At 42.1% G+C, this 18652-nt stretch overlaps 1 protein-coding gene and 1 long non-coding RNA gene across 12 annotated transcripts in view; one reads left to right on the forward strand and one right to left on the reverse strand.

The window, feature by feature from the left end:
* Positions 1-475: 475 nt before the first annotated feature.
* LOC111760566 (uncharacterized) lies at positions 476-5329 on the reverse strand. Its single transcript, XR_002794208.3, has 3 exons — positions 5240-5329; positions 1663-1866; positions 476-1359 (listed from the first exon to the last, which is right to left on the reverse strand). It is a non-coding gene; the product is annotated as an uncharacterized lncRNA (long non-coding RNA).
* Positions 5330-7894: 2565 nt separating this feature from the next.
* The window catches only part of TLK2 (tousled like kinase 2), a 140532-nt gene continuing 129774 nt past the window's right edge, over positions 7895-18652 (forward strand). For 2 of the 11 annotated variants that reach the window (XM_071210725.1, XM_071210726.1), the window contains exons 1-2: positions 7895-7966; positions 11039-11124. Coding sequence is in view for 6 of the 11 variants with exons in the window: in XM_023584672.3 (XP_023440440.1) it covers positions 11044-11124 (81 nt within the window). In the remaining 5 variants the exon portion in view is untranslated. Of the gene's footprint in view, positions 7967-8802; positions 9210-11038; positions 11125-18652 lie in introns of those variants that run through there. The other 9 variants (XM_071210728.1, XM_004478538.3, XM_023584672.3 and 6 more) reach the window with 8 other exon arrangements.

An 18652-nucleotide genomic window follows, 5' to 3' on the forward strand; every position in this document is an offset into this window, starting at 1 on the left:
GAGTGTGAAACCATTGTAAATAGGACCCTTAGAAGATGTATTATCAATTAAAGTATGGACTAATTTGTGACTAGGATCTTCTAAAATCCTAGTTAGGTATGGCCAAATGGAATCAGGGTGGTCCTTAATCCATATTACAGGAGGCTTTAAAAAAAAAAAGGTCAGAAGTCAGAGAAAGCCACAAGAAGAAGTCAGGAGAGAGTGCTTCACATGACAGGTGGCAGAAATGCAAGCTGAGGGAGCCCAAGGACTGTGACCAGGCAGCAACAGATTGCCACAGACTTCGGGGAGAAAGCTTGCCCTTGCTGAAGCCTTGATTTTGGACTTCTGCCCTCCCAAACCCAAAGCCCAGAAACATGGTTGAAGCTTTGACCGACAAAAACCAAGTCTGCCTGCTGGGAACCATGGCAGTTCTGTCCCAGGGCCTTTCCCTCACTGTCCCCTCCACCTAGAAGTTTCTTTCCTCAGACAGTGACAGAGTTTGCACCATCATTTTATTTAGGGAACTGCTCAAATGTCACATTATCAGAGATGCTGTCCCTGACCTTCCTATATAAAGTTACATCCCTACCATCACCTGGTGTAGGACTCCATCTATTTACATGACTTTTTAGTTCTCCATGGCATTCATCATTCCTGACATGTAATTTTACTTATTGTCCTTTTCTCCCACTAGAATGTAAATGCCATAAGAGCAAAGACTTGGTTTTGGCCTCTGTTCTTTGTTTTTAAGCTGCCCTCCCAACTTCCTTGAACTCATTGTTGTCCCCTGGTCACGTAGAGTCAACTACTTATCAGCTCCATATCATTATCACATGTACACAGAACACAGGACATACTCTATGCTATGTAACTAACATGTGGTTAAGCATTTGGTGGAGAGAGTTCTAGATAAGGATAGCAAGTGCACAACGGTCCTGAGGTGGGAGCAGGTCAGTGAGGCTGGAATGGAGGAGCGGGGGTGAGAGTGGAAGAGAGGACAATTCCAACATTTTTGGTCTAAATCATGAGAAAATGGAATTGAGTGTGCTAAAATGAGTCAGATTGGGGATGAGCAGGTGTAGGATATGTTAAGTTGTGAGATGCTTTCACATATCTGAGTGGAAGTACCAGCAGTATATTAGGTGCTTTGCATACATTATCTCCATTGCACAGGTAAGGAAATTGAGGCACAAGAAGTTGTGACCTAAGGTCTCAGAACTTGTACATAGAAGTGCTGGGATTTGAACTCAGGCTGCTTCTCCATGGGTTCATCACCCTGAGATGCACTGGTCACTGCAGGAAGGGCTGAGAGAGGACTGAAGTTGGAAAAATCAGGAATGATTTGCATAAGGTGAATTCCGACTTTTTCCCCAAATTCTGAAAAAACAGAACAAAGAAGACCCTTCAGTAGTTGGACTAAGTAGTTTAGAGTTTAGGACAAATAAAAGGAAGTACTACCTATTAAGAATGTTGGGGCTGCAATCCCTTCCACCCCAGCAAGGTTCCTGGCAAACCCATTTCCACATTCATTTAGGCTGTCACATGCTGCCAAGACCATGGAAAGAAACATGGAGTATCTGTTTGAGGTTATCATGGATTATACTCTAGGTTTTTCCATTTTTAAGGATTTGTTTATTTAGAAAGCATTCATGAAAAGTACTACTAATGCAAGGGACATACCTTTCAGAGCCTTATTACTCCAAGTGTGGTTCTCAGACCAGCAGCATCAGAATCGCCTGGGAATTTGTTGGAAATGTATAATCTCAGGCTCTTCTCCAGACCTGTGGAATCAGAACCTGCGTTCTGGCAAGATCCTCAGGTGAGGCGTATGCTCATTAAAATTTGAGAAGCTCTCTGGTCTAGAGCAGGGGTTGAGAAGCTTTTCTACAAAAGGCCAAAGAGTAAATATTTAGGTTCTGTGGGCCATATGATCTACAGTTCATTGCAGCTCTAGATCATATGGTTGCAACTACTCAACTCTGTTCTTATGGCCCAAAGGCTCAAATTGACAATATGGAAACAAATGGGTATGTCTGTGTTACAATAAAACTTTAATTATGGACCCTGAGATTTGAGTTTTATGTAATTTATCAACTTGTATTATTTTTTTAATTTTTCTTTCAGCCATTTAAAAACATAAAAATCATTCTTAGCTTGTTGGCTATATATAAAAACTGTCGTTTGCTGACTCCTGGTGTGATGGTTTGGAGCTGTATGTATTCCAGAAAAGTATGTTCTTATAGCTAATCTATTGTGGGTGTGGACCTATTGTAAATAGGATCTTAGCTAAAGATATGGGTCTTAATTCTCTTCCTGGAGTCCTCTGTAAGAGGATGAAATTCAGGCGGAGAGAGAAAACCACGAAAGCAAGAAGAGATTTTAAGTCAAAGCGAGCCCATAGCAGTCAATGAAACATGTATCTTGCTTAGTTTTCAAAACTAAAGCTCATAGGGAAACGGACTTTGGCCCAGTGGTTAGGGCGTCCGTCTACCACATGGGAGGTCCGCTGTTCAAAGCCCGGGCCTCCTTGACCCGTGTGGAGCTGGCCATGCGCAGTGCTGATGCGCGCAAGGAGTGCCGTGCCACGCAAGGGTGTCCCCCGCGTGGGGGAGCCCCTCGCGCAAGGAGTGCGCCCGTGAGGAAAGCCGCCCAGCGTGAAAGAAAGAGCAGCCTGCCCAGGAATGGCGCCGCCCACACTTCCCGTGCCGCTGACGACAACAGAAGCGGACAAAGAAACAAGACGCAGCAAATAGACACCAAGAACAGACAACCAGGGGAGGGGGGGAAATTAAATAAGTAAATAAATCTTTAAAAAAAAAAAAAAAAAAAACTAAAGCTCATGAAACCTGGAAGAGAAATCTGGAAGAGAAGGGAGAGACCAGCCGACGCTGTCATGTGCTTGCCAAGTGACAGAGGAGTCCAGGATTGCCGGCAGCCAGTCTTTGGGGAAAAAGCATTGCCTTGATGATGCCTTGATTTAGACATTTTTCTCAGCCTCAAAACTGTAAGCTTGTAAATTAATTCCCATTGTTAAAAGCCAACCCATTTTATAGTATCAGCATTTTGGCAGCCTAGCAAACTAGAACATCTGGTCTAGACTATAGCATCCATATCTCAACCACCCAAAGGACCCTTTTAATAAAATTAGGCAAACAAATTCTGCCAACATGACTAGACCTCCCCCTGTGAATAACATAGTCTAAATTCTGATTTCCTGATCATCTTAAAAGTGTCTCCTCAGATACCCCCCCACCCCCACTGACCCATTTGATCTTAATGGAACTCCCCACAGCTATGTGGCAAAATAAGGGGCAGCTGGCTTTGTGGAATTCTAATGGGTCAGATCGACAGATTTCAACCCCAGCTCTGGACTGGACTAGTTGTGTGACTTTGCATAAAATTTTAACTTCTCTGATGCTCAGTTTCTTCACTCATGAAATGGGAATACATCCCTCACTGCCCACTACTCTGCGGTGAGCAGGGCCCTCGCCCAGGGATGAGCATATAATATCCGTAAGTTAGTTGCCTCCCTCTCTCTTCCCCTTTTTTTAAATCCCCCCCCCCCCATATAGCTCCCTCGTCTGTTTGGTGATTGTTTTTCCTCATTGTCTGTGCTCGTTGTCTGTTTTTGTTTTTTTTTAAGGAGGCACTGAAACTGAACCTGGGGCCTCCCATGTGGGAAACAGGCACTCAACTGCTTGAGCCACATCCACTCCCCTCTCCTCTATCTTATGTTTTTCCTTTCAAATTCCTTGCTCAGTAATATTCAAAATTATCAAACCTACAGCCCTCATTATTTCTTCAGGACAACGTTAGAATTGCTCCCATCTACATCTCATGATTAATACTCCTCTCTGAAATCACATCCATCTTCTCTGACTTACCGTTGTGGGCTGAACATCCCAAAGCCTCCTCCCTCTAACCAGCAGAACCACTGCTCTTCTCTTTGGGGTTCAGTCCTCTTTGCCCCCATGACCTGTATCAGTGTTTCTGAAAACCAATTCTTAAGTCTCATGTGAAGTTAGTGGAAAAACTGAGATTTGAAGAATATACTTTGTCCGTTTCCACAAATAGAGTGTTTGTTGTTTCCTATCTTTGAAGTTTTCTTCCTGAGAAAAATGAATATGGAGGATTCAACAGCTATGGGGAGGGGATCTGTTACATTTTTGTTGTTGTTGTTGTTGCTATTTACTTATTTTTGTACATTTAAATGGAACTTATTCTCTTTTGCACCTACATTTGTCTAATTTACATTTCAGCTGTTGAGAAGAAGGAACACACAATGCAGGGAAAAGACAATTGTTAAAAGGAAGAAGTAACATTTGGGGAGGGAATTCAAAGAGGAAATTAGAGATAGGATTATTCCAACATCAGTGGGGAAGAATGCATGACTTGATAAATAAAACAAACTGTGTCAAGGAGACTTGCTTAAGAAGAGCTTTTGAAGCAAGCTGGGCAGTAGGAGGATATGAAAACCAGAGCTAGGAATAGGAGAATGATTGGCAGAGAATCTTATGAAGGCTGATTTTTTAAAAAATTGTAGTGCACGTTCACGGCAACTAGATGCTTTTCATTTTTTTAGGAATATGGAGATGAGAGGAAATAACAATGAATAAATGCCTGCTATATGTCAGGCATGGTTACAAGACATTTCCCATTGTAATTTCACTTAAAAGATAAGACCACTCTTGGAATTAGGTATTGTTAGCTAGTTTTCAGTTGAGAGATGTGACAAGTGAAGAGACAAAATTGGAACCAAGTTCTATTTGTCTACAAATAAACTACATGTCCTACACTTCCTGCCTAGAATAATTTATGGTAGAAATGTCACTTCCACAAATCACTTATTTAGGATATATTGAAAACCCCAAGTTCTCAGGGATGGGGGAAAAGAAAATAAACAGGTTAGGCAACTTTTATGTTTTTCTCCACTTTCTTAAAAACAAACACACAAACAAACATGATGCTTTCCTTAAAAAGACACCAAATTCTTTTTTTGTTATGAAGAAAATAGTACCACTAAGACGACTCAGTACCCTGGCAGCCTGGTTTCTGAAGTTAAACTGGGCTGTCAAGTCAATCCAATGACAGATGTATAAATCCTTGTGCAGAATGCGAAGTTGTTTGGGGACCATTTATTCAAGGATTACTATGTCAGGCACACATGTTATATCATTTAATAGCCCAACAGTTCAGTGAGATGTTAACCCCATTTTATGGATAAAGAAATGATGCTTAAGAAGTGAAATATGCTTACAGCTACACAGCCGGTAAGAGGTGAGGTTAAGATTTCTACGAAGGACAGTTGATTAGGAAGTCTGTCTTCTTAGCCACCACACTTCAGGACTAGAAAAATGACAATGCAATCAGGCAAATTAAGATTTCTGAGCACTCAACCTCTTCAGAATCAAATGCTATAAACTTTTTGACAACGATGGTGGATACTGTGGAATAGTCAAGAAAATTCTACACTATCTTAAGTGTGGAATGGGTGAACTCGGATTGAGGACAACCCTTTGTGAAACGGGGTTAAATTACTCTAGTTTTCCCCACTGTCTTCCTCAGAACACCTTTCCCGTGGGGCACCCTGAACCAACAAATCAACTAACAGACAAAGAAGACAAAGAAGCAAAGAACACAGAAAACAAAACAAAAACCCAAGGTTCCAAACTTGAATATTAGGAAAGTACCCAATACCCAATTTCTCCTCTTGGAGGTTGACATCTGCACATTAGCATATTATAAGTTCTAAGAACTTCAATAGAAGATTCCACTTAACTTTAATCCAGAATTCCCCAAAGTTGTTTGACCAATGTAACCTCCATTTCCTTTAAAGCCTATTAACACCTTGGGGAATAGCAGTACTAATCAGAGGCATGTCCAGCTCTGTGGTCCTCTCTGTGGCTGTGGATGTGAATCTGAAGGACTTGTTGGTCCTCCCCTGAAGGCTGGATCAGATGATTAATGTGAAAATCTAGTTCTCTAATTGAAAATCCCATCCGATTCGAGTCATCCATAGCTGATGGAGATTGGGCCTTTGTATAGGGGTATGTCACCATTTGCCATTCCATGAAAAGTTGAGTCTCACAAAGCTGCCATGTGAGCAGCTTTAAGTTCATTCAGGTACCCAAAGTTAAGTCATATTATAAGAAAAACCATCTGATGGCAACATAATTTCTTTTGAAAATATGTTTTCCTCCGAGAGTGATTGTTCATATCCTTTTGCCTACCATTTATATTTGATATTTTCATTTAGATGACGCTTATAAATAGTAGCACTCAGTCTCTGTGGTAAGCAAATTCATTAAATTCCTACACGCAGTTCCTATTGGGATGGGTGGTAAATCTAGGGTGAGTTGTGAATGATAGTATAAATTCTTTGACACGCAGAGAATAAACCCCTCTGGAAAAATGAAACTAAAAGCCTCAAATTCCCTTGTGTTCCAATGATTACTTTAAAAAATAGAACTCTTAGATCTGGAGAGGACTTTGGAAATCCTTTTGTCCAAAGCCGTCCTTCACAGATAAGGTGAATGAAGTTGGGAAAATATAGATAACGGGTTCACACAACTTGTAGAAGAGCTGGGGTCTGAAGTCAGCTCTGATTCTCTCTCCATTTCTCTTACACTCTTTTCCTCATTTAAGACATCCCAATATCATTTTATTTTTTTATTTTTTAAAAAGATTTATTTTACTTATTTCTCCCCACCCTCTCATTGTTTTGCACTTGCTGTGTCTGTCTTCCTTGTCTTTAGGAGGCTCCAGGAATGGAACCTGGGACGTCCCATCTGGGAGGAAAGCACCTAATTGCTTGAGCCCCCTCTGCACCCCGCTTTGTTGTGTCTCTCATATTTTTTTCTTCTTGTGTCTCTTGATGTGTCATTTTGTTGCACCAGCTCACTGTCTTCTTTAGGAGACACAGGGAACTGAGCCAGAGATTTTCCATGTGGTAGGTAGGAGCCCAATTGCTTGAGCCACATGGACTTGCCCCAGTATCTAGAGTTACTCTCAAGCATTCACTATAATGAAAGAACTTGCCTCATTTCCTTTTAAGACTCTGTGGTGGAGTGGAAGGCCAGTCACTGTGCCCACTATCAGCTGTTTGGTTCTCTTGCCCTATCTATCATCCAGTAGAGGCTGCTCCCTTTTGATAGCCCTCCATTTTGTCCCCTTTTCCGACTTTCTGCTCCCCACTTGGTCTCTCCCCTTCAAACAGTTATCTTTGGAAATACGTATGCATACATCCCAAGTAGCTTGAGACCCAGAGGAAGATGACTCTTTGTTTAATGGAGTTTTTCTAGTGCTTGAATTTGCTCTGAGGGTTTGGAAGCCTAGAAAGCTAAGGAAAGGTAAACAGCCATTTTTTGCCCTTTCAGCGGGTCTGTGTTCCTGTGTTCCCTCAATATAAGGAAGTTCTGAAATAAGGGCAGAAACTCCATTTGAAGTACTTGCCTACCCCTGGAAAAGTTCAAGGCTGTTGAATTTTTCCTTTGTGATTCACTTGTAACCCTTAAGTCATCTTCACACAACTTATCAAGGAAGTATCAGAGGAAAATAAAAAGGTGGGTGAATGCAACCAAGTCACTTTTCTGGCTCATGGGAGTCGGTAGAGAATGTGATGTTTGTTTTTGTGTTTTTTTGGCTCTCGACAGGATGGGAGCCCCTTGCTACATAGGAAGCCTTCCTTGCTGCAGGGATTATTGCGCACAGGAACTCACCTTTTCATAGTTCTCATTCCTCAGCAGAAATTCTGTGAGGGGCAGTTATGTTTTTTCCATTCTAGCACTTCCCCTCACACCCTCCTAAGTACCCAAGAGGGCCGTGTTTTTAACCAGAGGTTGAAATGGAACCTCTCTCTGGGTGCCCAGGAGTCCCTTTGGGATAGTGCCCCCCTCCCCTTCCGGAGGGCAGCATCCTGGTGGAGGTGGGGGCTCAGCTTTGATCCCAGGGAAGCTATTGTCCCTGGAGACGCCCAGGCAAACAGGTATGAGGAGGGGAAGTGCTGTCCGCTCTTTCCGGCGGCAGGGGACGGTTTGGGATGCTAGCTTCGGAGAGCGGCAGGGCAAGGGAGCTCGCAAACAAGGGTGGGCTCAGCGAACTCATTAACTGGGCGTCTCCGGGAACTTCGGGAGGGGTCCGCCAGCTCACCGGCTTTCTTCCTCTAAAATCCACCGCTTAGGCAGAGTAGCCCCATTTCTCACTCAAACTCGTGGAGATTAGGCGGGCGCTGGGATTGGCGAGGAGGATCCGGGAGAGGCCCGGCCCGGGCTCCGAGGCTGCTCCAACGCCGGTCCACGGCCCCGGGCGCCGGCCCTACCGCCTCGGCAGAAGCCAATCCCGTGGGACGGGGGCCGGTTACACAAAGACGGCTGAGGAGCCTCGGGGACTCGGGCCGGAGAGTTCGGGCGGCCAGACAGGCCTGGCCCCATCTCGGGGCGCCCCGGGGCGGCCCGACGTCTCCTTGCGTCGGGCCCGGCCGGCATCACAGCCCGCCCGCCCTTAGTAGCTCAGTGAGGCGGCGGCCGCCTCCGCCAGGCGCGGGGTCCCCTGCTTAACCCCTGCCTGTCAGTACGGCCGCTGATTGGAGGAGGCGGGGCGCCGGGGCAGCAGGGACCCCCCCACCTTCCTACTCCCCTCCTCCCCTCCCTCCTCTCCCCCTCGTCGGCTCTTCCCCCAACCCCCCAGGACCCCCCCTGCCTCCCAGCCGTGCAAATCTCGCGAGGAAACACGCGGTTTCACTAGTGTGTTTACACCGATCACTACTAATCCGGACCGAACCGATCCGGATTAAGGGGCCGGAGGCGGGTCCCGGGCACCAGCGGTACCGACCCCCCCCCCCCCGCCCTCCGCGCCGCACCCGAGTGGCCCCCAGCCGAGCGGGTCCCCACCTCCTGGCCCGGCCTGGGCTCTCCTGCGCCTCCCTTGGCCTTTGTCCGGCGCCAGGAGGCCGGTCCCGCGCCCCCCGTGGCCGCCAGGGCCCGGGCCCGCGTCCGGCGCCTGGCTCTGTACGCGAGCCCGGGGATCTGCGGCCTGCGCGCTCCCCCTCCCCCGCCCGCCCTCTCGTGGAGCCCGGAGTCGGCGGCGGCTGCCCGGGCGGGGGGTTGCGGCGCTCAGGAGAGGCCCCGGCTCCGCCCCGGGCCTGCCCAGGGGGAGAGCGGAGTGGCCCGCAGCTGGGTTGGGTCGGGGCCCCTCCCGGGAGGAGCGTGGAGCGGCGGCGGCAGCGGCAGGTGAGAGGCTGAGCCCCGGGCGGGCGAGGGCGGCGGGCCTGGGGCATCAACCGTCCCGGAGACCCCTCGGCCTGAGGAGACTGCGGCCGGGGCCCACCCAGGGACCGGCTCCGGGCCACGGCTCCTCAGTGCTGAGGCGGGAGGGACGCCCCGGGGGCTGCGCGGCGCCGAGGGGCCTGGCAGATGATGGGAGAGGCCCAGGCGGTCCCGGCCTGAGAGTGGGGCCGGCGGCCGGCGGGGAGACGGGGGCGCCCCGGTAGCTGGAGGCCCGGCAGCCTTCCGGGCGCCCCCCGAGAGCTGTCCCGCCCTCCCTCCGTGACAGGTGGGCCTGGAGTTGGGGAAAGTTTGGAGCCGGCGGGAGACCAGGGCGCCGGGACCAGGCCCCACCGGTTTTGTTTCCCTGCTGTGGGCTACAGGGAGGATCCCAGTCTGAGGCCCCGCTGGAATGAGACGAAGAGGATATTTCCTTAACATGAGTTGACATTAAATGGAATAACCGCCGGGGTGTCATTTTCCGGGCCTGGTCTGTGGATGGAGGTTTGGGAAATGTTCTAGAGACCCTAGGGTTTGAGAGAGGCTGCAGCTTCTGCCATTCCGTCCTCGATTAGGGCAGGGTGAGACGCGAGGAAGGACGTTTACTTAGGGGAATTCACTTCTCAATCTCTTTTTCTTCTTTTTTCTGGTTTCCTTTAAAAATGCATTCCGAGAATGTCAGAATTCCTTCCCTAGCTAGCCTGCTTTCGTATATGTGGGTAAAACTTTAATTTGTCACCTTTTCATTCCCCTTTGCCCCAGGCTCTCAGTCCAGGAAAGGAAGTGAAACTGGAGGATTTGAAGGGGTTGTTACTGGAAATTGTGGAGTTGTTAGATGGCAGAAGAAAATGCTTGATTAATGTTTTCAGTGAACTTTTAAATCATGCTAGTCATTCCAGTTACTATTTAATATGTTCGAAAGAGTTCTATGTAGAGGTATATACTCCTGTTCCACTTTTAATATTAAAGAGGTTTCCATTGCGTCTTGCAAGAGTTGATCTCTTGCACAGGATGGACATATTTGTTGAAAGTAACCTATGCATTAATTGGTTATGAAAGGAGTTTAAAAATGGTGTCCTCCTGCTCCTCCCTGCTTGGGAAGGAGTGCTAAAAGCAGATGTGTGGAGCCTAGAGAAACCTCTTGCTCCAGGGAGTGGTCAGAAAAAGATTTTGTGAAGAGATGGTTATGGAGCTATATTAATTTCCTGAGCAAGTTGGTGCTTTTACCATGGGTACTCTGTTTAAATTTAAAATACCTTTTTTTTTTCATGAGCCACTGTGAGCGCTTTAGAGAAGGGAGCTCTATATTATTTGAAGTTATATGTAGCTTTTGATTCATGCTGTATTCTTTTTAGTTTATTATTAAAGGTTCATATTTTTAGTTTGAAAACTAATTCTTGTGTTTTTGGGAAAGAAAAATCTGAAAGTACTTAGCTAGAATTAGAGGTTATAGGAGGAATTTCTTTTTTCAAGGTAGTCCTAATTTTGTTTTCCCCCTTTGCTCAACTTTTACAGAGATCACATGAAGCATTTGAGTTTTTCTTTCCAATTAAGATAAAATCAGAACCAGGGAAGAATAAGTATCCCTTCTGGAAGAGGACTTCTGAGTCTCATTCAAACTTTAAATGTACTATTTGGTATATTTAGTGGAGCATATTGTAGTTTATCTCTTGTATTTATAGGAGCTTTACTCTTGTGATCATTCAGCAAAATAATTACCTTGTTTTGTCATATCTAAAAATTGGTTTTTGATTTTTAGTTTCCATGGTCTCATAGCCTCCTTTTTTCTTTTTTAGTAGAAATGATGGAAGAATTGCATAGCCTGGACCCACGACGGCAGGAATTGTTAGAGGCCAGGTTTACAGGGGTTGGTGTTAGTAAGGTGAGTAAAATCATGATATTGAACACTGTTCGGAGTTGACTTAAACACATTTTAAAAAATGATTGAGAGTTGTTTGCGTGTACCATATTGATATTCAGTTTCCAGGGCAGAAGATTTGATTCATGGTTCCAGTGAACTTTTAAATCCAACAAGTCATTCCAATAATAATTTAACAGTGCATTTGAAGATGTTCTTTGTGGGAGTATATGCTTCTTTCACCCTCTAAATATAGGAAAAATTTCCCATGAGTCTTGTTGCAAGGATACTAACATGTATATCTTGATTCTATGCCATATTTTCTCAAAACTTCTCACTCAGAAAAACTGTTAATTCAGCATTGCCTACCTTCATTACACTGGACTTTTGGGATAGTCATATGATAGAATATGCCTGTTAAGTCTGTTAGCTCTCTAAATAGGTAGTTCAGTGGGTTCTTTCTGGTGGTACCCCCAGACTGCTTTCTCTTTTTCTCCTCTTTTACTTTCTCATTCATTTTATCTGTGTGTTTTGTTGTGTGAAACATGAAATGCGACCAAACCCTACTAAGGAGCAGGTTTTACGTTCGTGTACACTTTCCTATGTATCTCTATTTGGTTTTCTACACCTCTGCTTGTGGAATATTTAATACATAATGCCTTTATTACAGATGTAAAATATACTTTGATGATGTTTTATTTACAAGCTTTATCAGTCCAAGATTGTGTATTAATTGGGCTTGAGATGATTGAATTTTTTTTTTTAAACAATTTTATTATAGATATAGTCACATACCACACAATCCATCTAAAGTATACATTCAGTAAATGACTTTCGGTATAATCACAGAGTTGTACATTCATCACCACAAGAGATGTGTGAGTTTTTGGTCATGTGATATATTTCTTTCTCTGCTTTTCAAGAAATCTTATTTTTCATAGTCAGCAATAGGAATCATTGCCTTTGGGCTTTTCATTAACATAACTTGCCTTTGCATTACCGTGAGAATTATTTCGTGAAAACAAAACCTTTATGTTAGTCTTAAACTTTGGTTAGTTGCTTCTTAAAGGAGAAGGTGTTTGTCAAGGTTTGGTTAGGAAAAGCAACCTCTTTAGTAGGTCTCGTAGTTTTAGTGAGCTGGGATAAGTTGAAAGTTTTTGTTCATTCAGCAAGTAATTAGTGCCTCCTGCATGCTAGGCATTGTGCAGGGTGCTCGGTGTGATAAACAGCAGAGTGTCTCCATACCCAGTGTGGAGTGAGAGGGATGATTCTGTGATGAAAGCTGTATGGGAACTGTTACAGGGTACTTTGAGAACAGAGTAATTATTTTGTAGTTTTGATTTTTTGGTCTCTTTAAATACTGACTTTTGTAGTACTTTGGAATGGTTATACACCTAAGTGTTACATATTAAGCTACATATGCTGATGTAAATTTTCTGATCTAGGTGAAGCAGCTTCAACTAGAAATGAGCAGTGTATTTGAGTATTAAATTGATTGCTGGTTCAATTGCTAATTTAGTAATGACTCGTGATGTGTTTTTTAACTTGGTAATTCAGCGTATGGCTCATATTTAAATCTATCCAAATGGTCACCTGCTGAGTAAATGTCAGTTTATATTCAAATTGTATGTAGTTTAAACTCATTCGGCTTTGTTGTTAAGGTGTTTTGTCCTGTTTTCAGGTTCTTGATGGCTATATTCTAATGTACTTTTGAATGGGGTATCAGTGATGGAGTTGACATTCTGAACTTTGCTGCCCAGGCCCTACTTAAAATCATGTGTGTCAGAAAACTTTAATGCAGTAACCTATTTAGTAGAACGTTCTATCTTTAATATCTGTTCAGAGAAAGAAAGAAGGTCATTTATGTGTTCTAAGTTTCAATGAAAATTTTTTAGATTCTCCATTCTAACCTACTTATTTGATTGATGGTCTGGGCATTGGTTTCAGTTTTAATAAAAAGAATTATATAGATTTGTAACCAGTTTTATTTATGCCATTAATTGTTTATTATTTTGATGTTTCCTGTCATGGTGAGTGTATTGATTATAGTAAATATATTACTCAAGGACTGGCAGGAGAGTTTTTTTTTTTTTTTTTTGAGGTACCAGAACCTTGTATGTGGGAGGCTGTAGCTCAACCACTGAGCCACATCAGCTCCCTTGAGTTGTTTTTTTTTTTTTTGTTTGCCCGTTGTTTTTGTTTTTAGGAGGCAATGGGAACTCAATTCCCATGTGGGAGGCAGGCACTCAACAGCTTGAGCCATATCTGCTCCCAGGAGAGTATTTTTAATCCATATCAAAGAAACTTGAAAAAAAAATGAGTACATTATTCTGTAGCTTGCAGAATTAGGAAGAGGAGAAGAAAATCTCCATTTTGTATGACTTTTACCTGTGAGACCTTGTACATCTCAGACCATTGATTTGAAATGGGTGTGGAGAGAGAGCCATGGTACTTGGGGGAAAGGATGCTTTTGGGAAAAAATGTCGCTTAACCTTGAATTCCTTATTATGAATTATAATTTCCCAGTTAGGATGTCAGTTTGTTGATGACATATTTCAGTTTTACAAAGAGAGGTTTCAGCCTTTGCTACTCCAAACAGGAGAGCAGTGACTTTCCTGTGATAGTGCCATCTAGTGGGACTGGTGCAGCCTCGTGGGCAGTCTGTTGAGTTTCTCCTAACTATTCATACCATTTTTTTTAGCACTTTTTGATGTCCTTAGAAGGAAGTAAGTAAGTACTACTGTGAATTCTTTCCTAGTGGACAAGTAGCTGTAGTCCTTGAACTTCCTGGTTATTGTAGATCTTTGTCATGTTGCTTCAAGTTTTTTACATTACAAATTGTATATATCACAAAACCTAGGCTAAAACAAAATGGCCAAGCCATGTTTATTACTTACTTAAGTTGTTCATTACTTATATTTAGGTTTTTTATTTGCGGATTTCTAATTTTCTTCCATTTTGCGTTTATACCTGTTCAGTTTTTCCTTCTATCAGCACATTTAATTCATAATGACAGGTAATCCAGAAATCATCTGTTTTGGGCTTTGGGATGCACTGTGTGGATTTTGTTTACTAGATGGGTGTATTCTGTCACTTGTGAGTTAATGATAAAGGAAGGTAGCTTTATCTGCCCTGAGTACCTATAACAGCCTCTTCTCCTCTAGCCTGGCTAGAGGAGGACCTGTAATCATTCTCTTAGCAATTGAGGTGATATGGTTAAATTCGTTTGTGAGCCTGCTTCTTCGATTCTTGTTGACTTGATATGTGAGAGCTATCCTCCTTTTTTAAGATCTCTTCTTTAAGGACTGGATAATCCACTTCCAGTAATGTGAAACTGACTATACCTTGTATTCATGTGTTTTCAGTTTATATTTCCTACTCTGCTCCCTTTTGACAATTTAAGTACAGGTAGTCTCTGATTCTGGAAACTAAGAATTGTACAGTTGAATACTACTAATAATATAGTAGTAAATATTTATGTAGTGCTACTTATGTGTCATGTACTGTTTGATGTGCTTTAATATGATGAAAGCAATAAGAAGGGAATGTAGATCCTTTATAGCAGAGACACTTTTATTTAATCAACTCACTAGATTAATAGGCATTCTCCCTTCTTTTTTTATAAGGCATTCAGCTGATGCCTGCTGTACTTTTTCTACCAGTTGGAATAGAGACTTACCAAGGATCAGTTTATGACAACTTGTACTTGTTATTGTAATTACACAATTTAATATAAAATTGCATAAACCTATAAGATCTAATTTCAAAATGAAAGATATTGTTTCTATGAATATTAAGTTTAATGCCTTAGAAAGATTAAATATAAGGTGAGTCAGTTAGAAGAAGACATCTGCAAAAATTTATGCTTTTTAAAATCTGGACAAATTCTTCATTTTAGATCCTTGGCAAATAGTATCTTTTAAGTCCTTGTTTCACTTTTAAAGTAACCGAAACTGGAAATTGTAGATGATGCATTATGGGTGTGGTTTTGTAAGACAGCATGGAACTATACTCAGCAGTTATAACTCTAACTCAAAAGGCCTTAACTCCAACATCAAAATACTAGCAAAAAAAGAAAATGACACATTTCTGTGCTTTCTAAGTTAAAAATGTTTATGGGAAAATTTTTTTAGAGTCCCCACTCTAACCTCTTTTTGATTAATGGTCCAGTCATTGGTTTCAATTGTATTGAGTAAAAAGGACTATGCAGTATATGGCACTGAACTAACAGGAGCAAAATGATAAGACACAAAAAGTGGGACTGTCTCTTTGGGTAAGAATCTTTACTTTATTGAACCTGAAGCAAAGATGATCAACTTGGAAGATCATATATGTTATAGTAGTGCTACATAGTAGACATTTAATTTCATCTAAAAAATGTTCTGTTTCTCTACCTTTTATAAATTTCTGTCAGAAATAATTGTTTTAAATGATCAAATTTGACTTTTCTCTCCTGTTATGTAGTTAATTGCATCAGTTGGAAGGTTTCAGTTATGAATATATCTAGCGCTGTTTCATGTACAAATGGATGCTTTTCACATTTTTAAGAAAAGTTTAGTTTTTTTACATTTACTATATGATTAGGCAGTATTCAGTAAGAATAAGTGCTGAATAATAGTTATATCAATGAATTTTAAGGAATATGTTGACAAATTTGTTATTATGCTTGTTATGTTGTCTTCTCCTTTTCATTACTTTATATTATTTGTTTCCCTTCACCGTACATGCAGTCAAGTATTAACGCATGTCACTTCATTCTCTGAAATTTCTCAAGCATTTGTCTGCCTCATTGCTGCTGCCTTAATCCAAGCCTTCCTCATTTATAATAACCAGCCTCTTCTACTCTGTTCATCTTTTTCTTTTCCTTTTTTTTTTTTTTTTTTTTTGCTGGTTGAATTGTCTTTATTAACAAATGGGATCTCCAAGGCCACTACATTGAGGAGGGGTGGGGACCAGGAGGGGAAGGGGCTACTTGCTACTCACATTATATACAGATGCAAGCAAGAGCTCCCTGCTTCCTCCCTCCACCAGGAAAGGGCAGAGGCTAGAAGAGGAGATGGGGATTGGAAAGAAGGGAATGTTTTGGCTGGCAGGGTCACCCCTCCATTCCCTGTGTTCATCTTTTTCTACAGTGCTACCGGTTTTATTTAACATACCAGTGTGGGAATGGGAGAGGTGTGCATTGCCTTTATTTATCCTGCTTGGGATTCATGGGACTTTTTGAATCTGTAGATTGCTTTTTCTTTATCAATTCTGGAATATTCTCAGCCTTTATCTCATCAAATATTTGCCTTTGCCTCATTCTTTGCCTGATAATTTTCTTTCTAGCACTCTATTTTAACATAGGTTAGACCTTCTGACTACATCTTCTCTGCCTCTTACCCTGTCTTCTGTGTTACTTGCTTTTTATTTCCCTGGACTGATTTCTGGGTAGTTTCTTCTTTTTTTTTTATTTTACTGGGGTTTGAACCTAGAACTGCATACATGCGAGCAGGTGCTCAACCACTGAACTGTACCTCCCTCCCTCTCTCTCTTTCATTTTCTTTTTTTAAAAAAGATTTATTTTATTTAATTCTCTCCCCTTCCCCCTCCCCCCCGTTGTCTGCTCTCTGTGTCCATTCGCTGTGTGTTCTTCTCCATCTGTTTGCATTATCTGGCAGCACTGGGAAACTGCGTCTCTATTTTGTTGTGTCATCTTGCTGTGTCAGCTCTCTGTGTGTGTGGCGCCACTCCTGGGCAGACTGCGCTTTTTTCACGTGGGGTGGCTCTCCTTGCGGGGCACACTCCTTGCATGTGGGGCACCCCTATGCGGGGATGCCCCTACATGGCACGGCACTCCTTGAGTGTGGCAGCACTGCACATGGGCCAGCTCACCACATAGGTCAGGAGCCCCTGGGGATTGAACCCTGGACCTTCCATATAGTAGATGGACACTCTCTCAGTTGAGTCATGTCCACTTCCCTCATTTTCTTTTTAAATGTGTCTAATCTGCATAAAGTATACAGTTCTCACAAGGGATGGTTTGTTTCTGGGTTGCTCTATCCTGAGAGAGTAGCCCTTGGAGGCCCTGCTGAAAGGGTGGTGGGCTCCCCAGATTCCCTTCATTGAGCCATCTCTGGGCTTTGTTTCCCACTTCCAATTGCCCCAAACCTCCTAAATTGCAGCTCAGTTTCAGAGTGTTTTCTTCAGAATTAAATCAGCTCTCAAATAGAGATATTAGAGAATTAGAGTTTTTTTTTTTTAATTTAATTACTGGGCTTACCTCTGGATTCTTGACTTCTTGATTATGGTGCAGTAATTACTTATTTTACCTTTTTATAGTCGTTGATATAAAATGATTTAACACTTCTGTAGTGTGTTCATGTCCTCTTGTGCCACAGTGGATAGAGAATCTATCTAGTTTTCTTTTAGGAGTTGTTACTTCTCATCTGCTTCCTTTATTCCTATATGTGGTTAGCATTGTTGTTGTCATCACCCATGACCTGTAGAGTCATTCTGTTATTTCTTATTCTCTGTTTACATTAAATACAGAGTAATTTGAGAGATTTTTAAAGTTTTTATTGATATAGTCATATCATACAGTCCATCCAAAGTAAACGTTCAGTGGCTTTTGGTATAATCACAGAGTTGTGCATTCATCACCACAGTCAATATTAGAGCATTTTCATTACTCAAAAAAAGAAACAAAACCAAAAAAACTCCTCATCCTATAGCAGCCGTCTCTCAATCTTCATGAGAAGTCATTTTTCATACTTTGGAGTGTTCGCTTTATACCCAAGGAACACTCCTTTGCAGATGAGAGGAGTGTGAACGAAAGCCTTTCAACAAATAAATAATAAATCAAACTGAACCTGTTTTCTAAGGTTCTTAATTTTGATGGGCTCCTTGTTTTTCTTCCCATTCTCAGTGCATTCATTTTCTAGAATCTTATCTTTACAGTTTAGCAGTAGAACATAGTTATGCTAGATTAGCCATCAGATATAAAAGGTGTCATTTCCTTCACAGATGGACCTCATATTTAGGACTGCTCACAAAGTTAACACAGTATAAGAATTAATTTTGGTTAATTGATTTTGAAAGTGTTAGAAATGTAATTTGTGATTTCCTATGTAATTTGGGATACAGAGCTAAGAATGGAATTTTCAGTATAATAATTTATTCTGTAATATGCCCCCCTCTTTATTTAGAATGCATATAATATAGTATATACTGGAGTAGAAATTATCTAGTTTTGGTTCTGGTACCATCTAGAAGTTAGGTAGCTGTCTGGCTTAGAAGTCAGTTCAACTGGGTATTTCCAGTTAAAATTTTTTATTTTACATGAGCTACACAAAAAGAGGGAGCCAGATTTGAGAAAGGAGAAAATAAAATCCAAAAATTCTACAGACGAATCCATACTATCAAAGAATGGGTAGTGGTATAAAAATAAAAAATCCTTAGGAACTAAGACTAAAACAAAATCCTGGCAAAATTCTTTTCTTACCAATCCCTTCATTACGTAGATAGGCTTTGGGAAGTTTGGGTTGCACAGAATAAATGATGGTGGAAGAAT

This window comes from Dasypus novemcinctus, chromosome 21 (assembly GCF_030445035.2).
Source record: "Dasypus novemcinctus isolate mDasNov1 chromosome 21, mDasNov1.1.hap2, whole genome shotgun sequence".
NCBI classification, from domain to species: domain Eukaryota; kingdom Metazoa; phylum Chordata; class Mammalia; order Cingulata; family Dasypodidae; genus Dasypus; species Dasypus novemcinctus.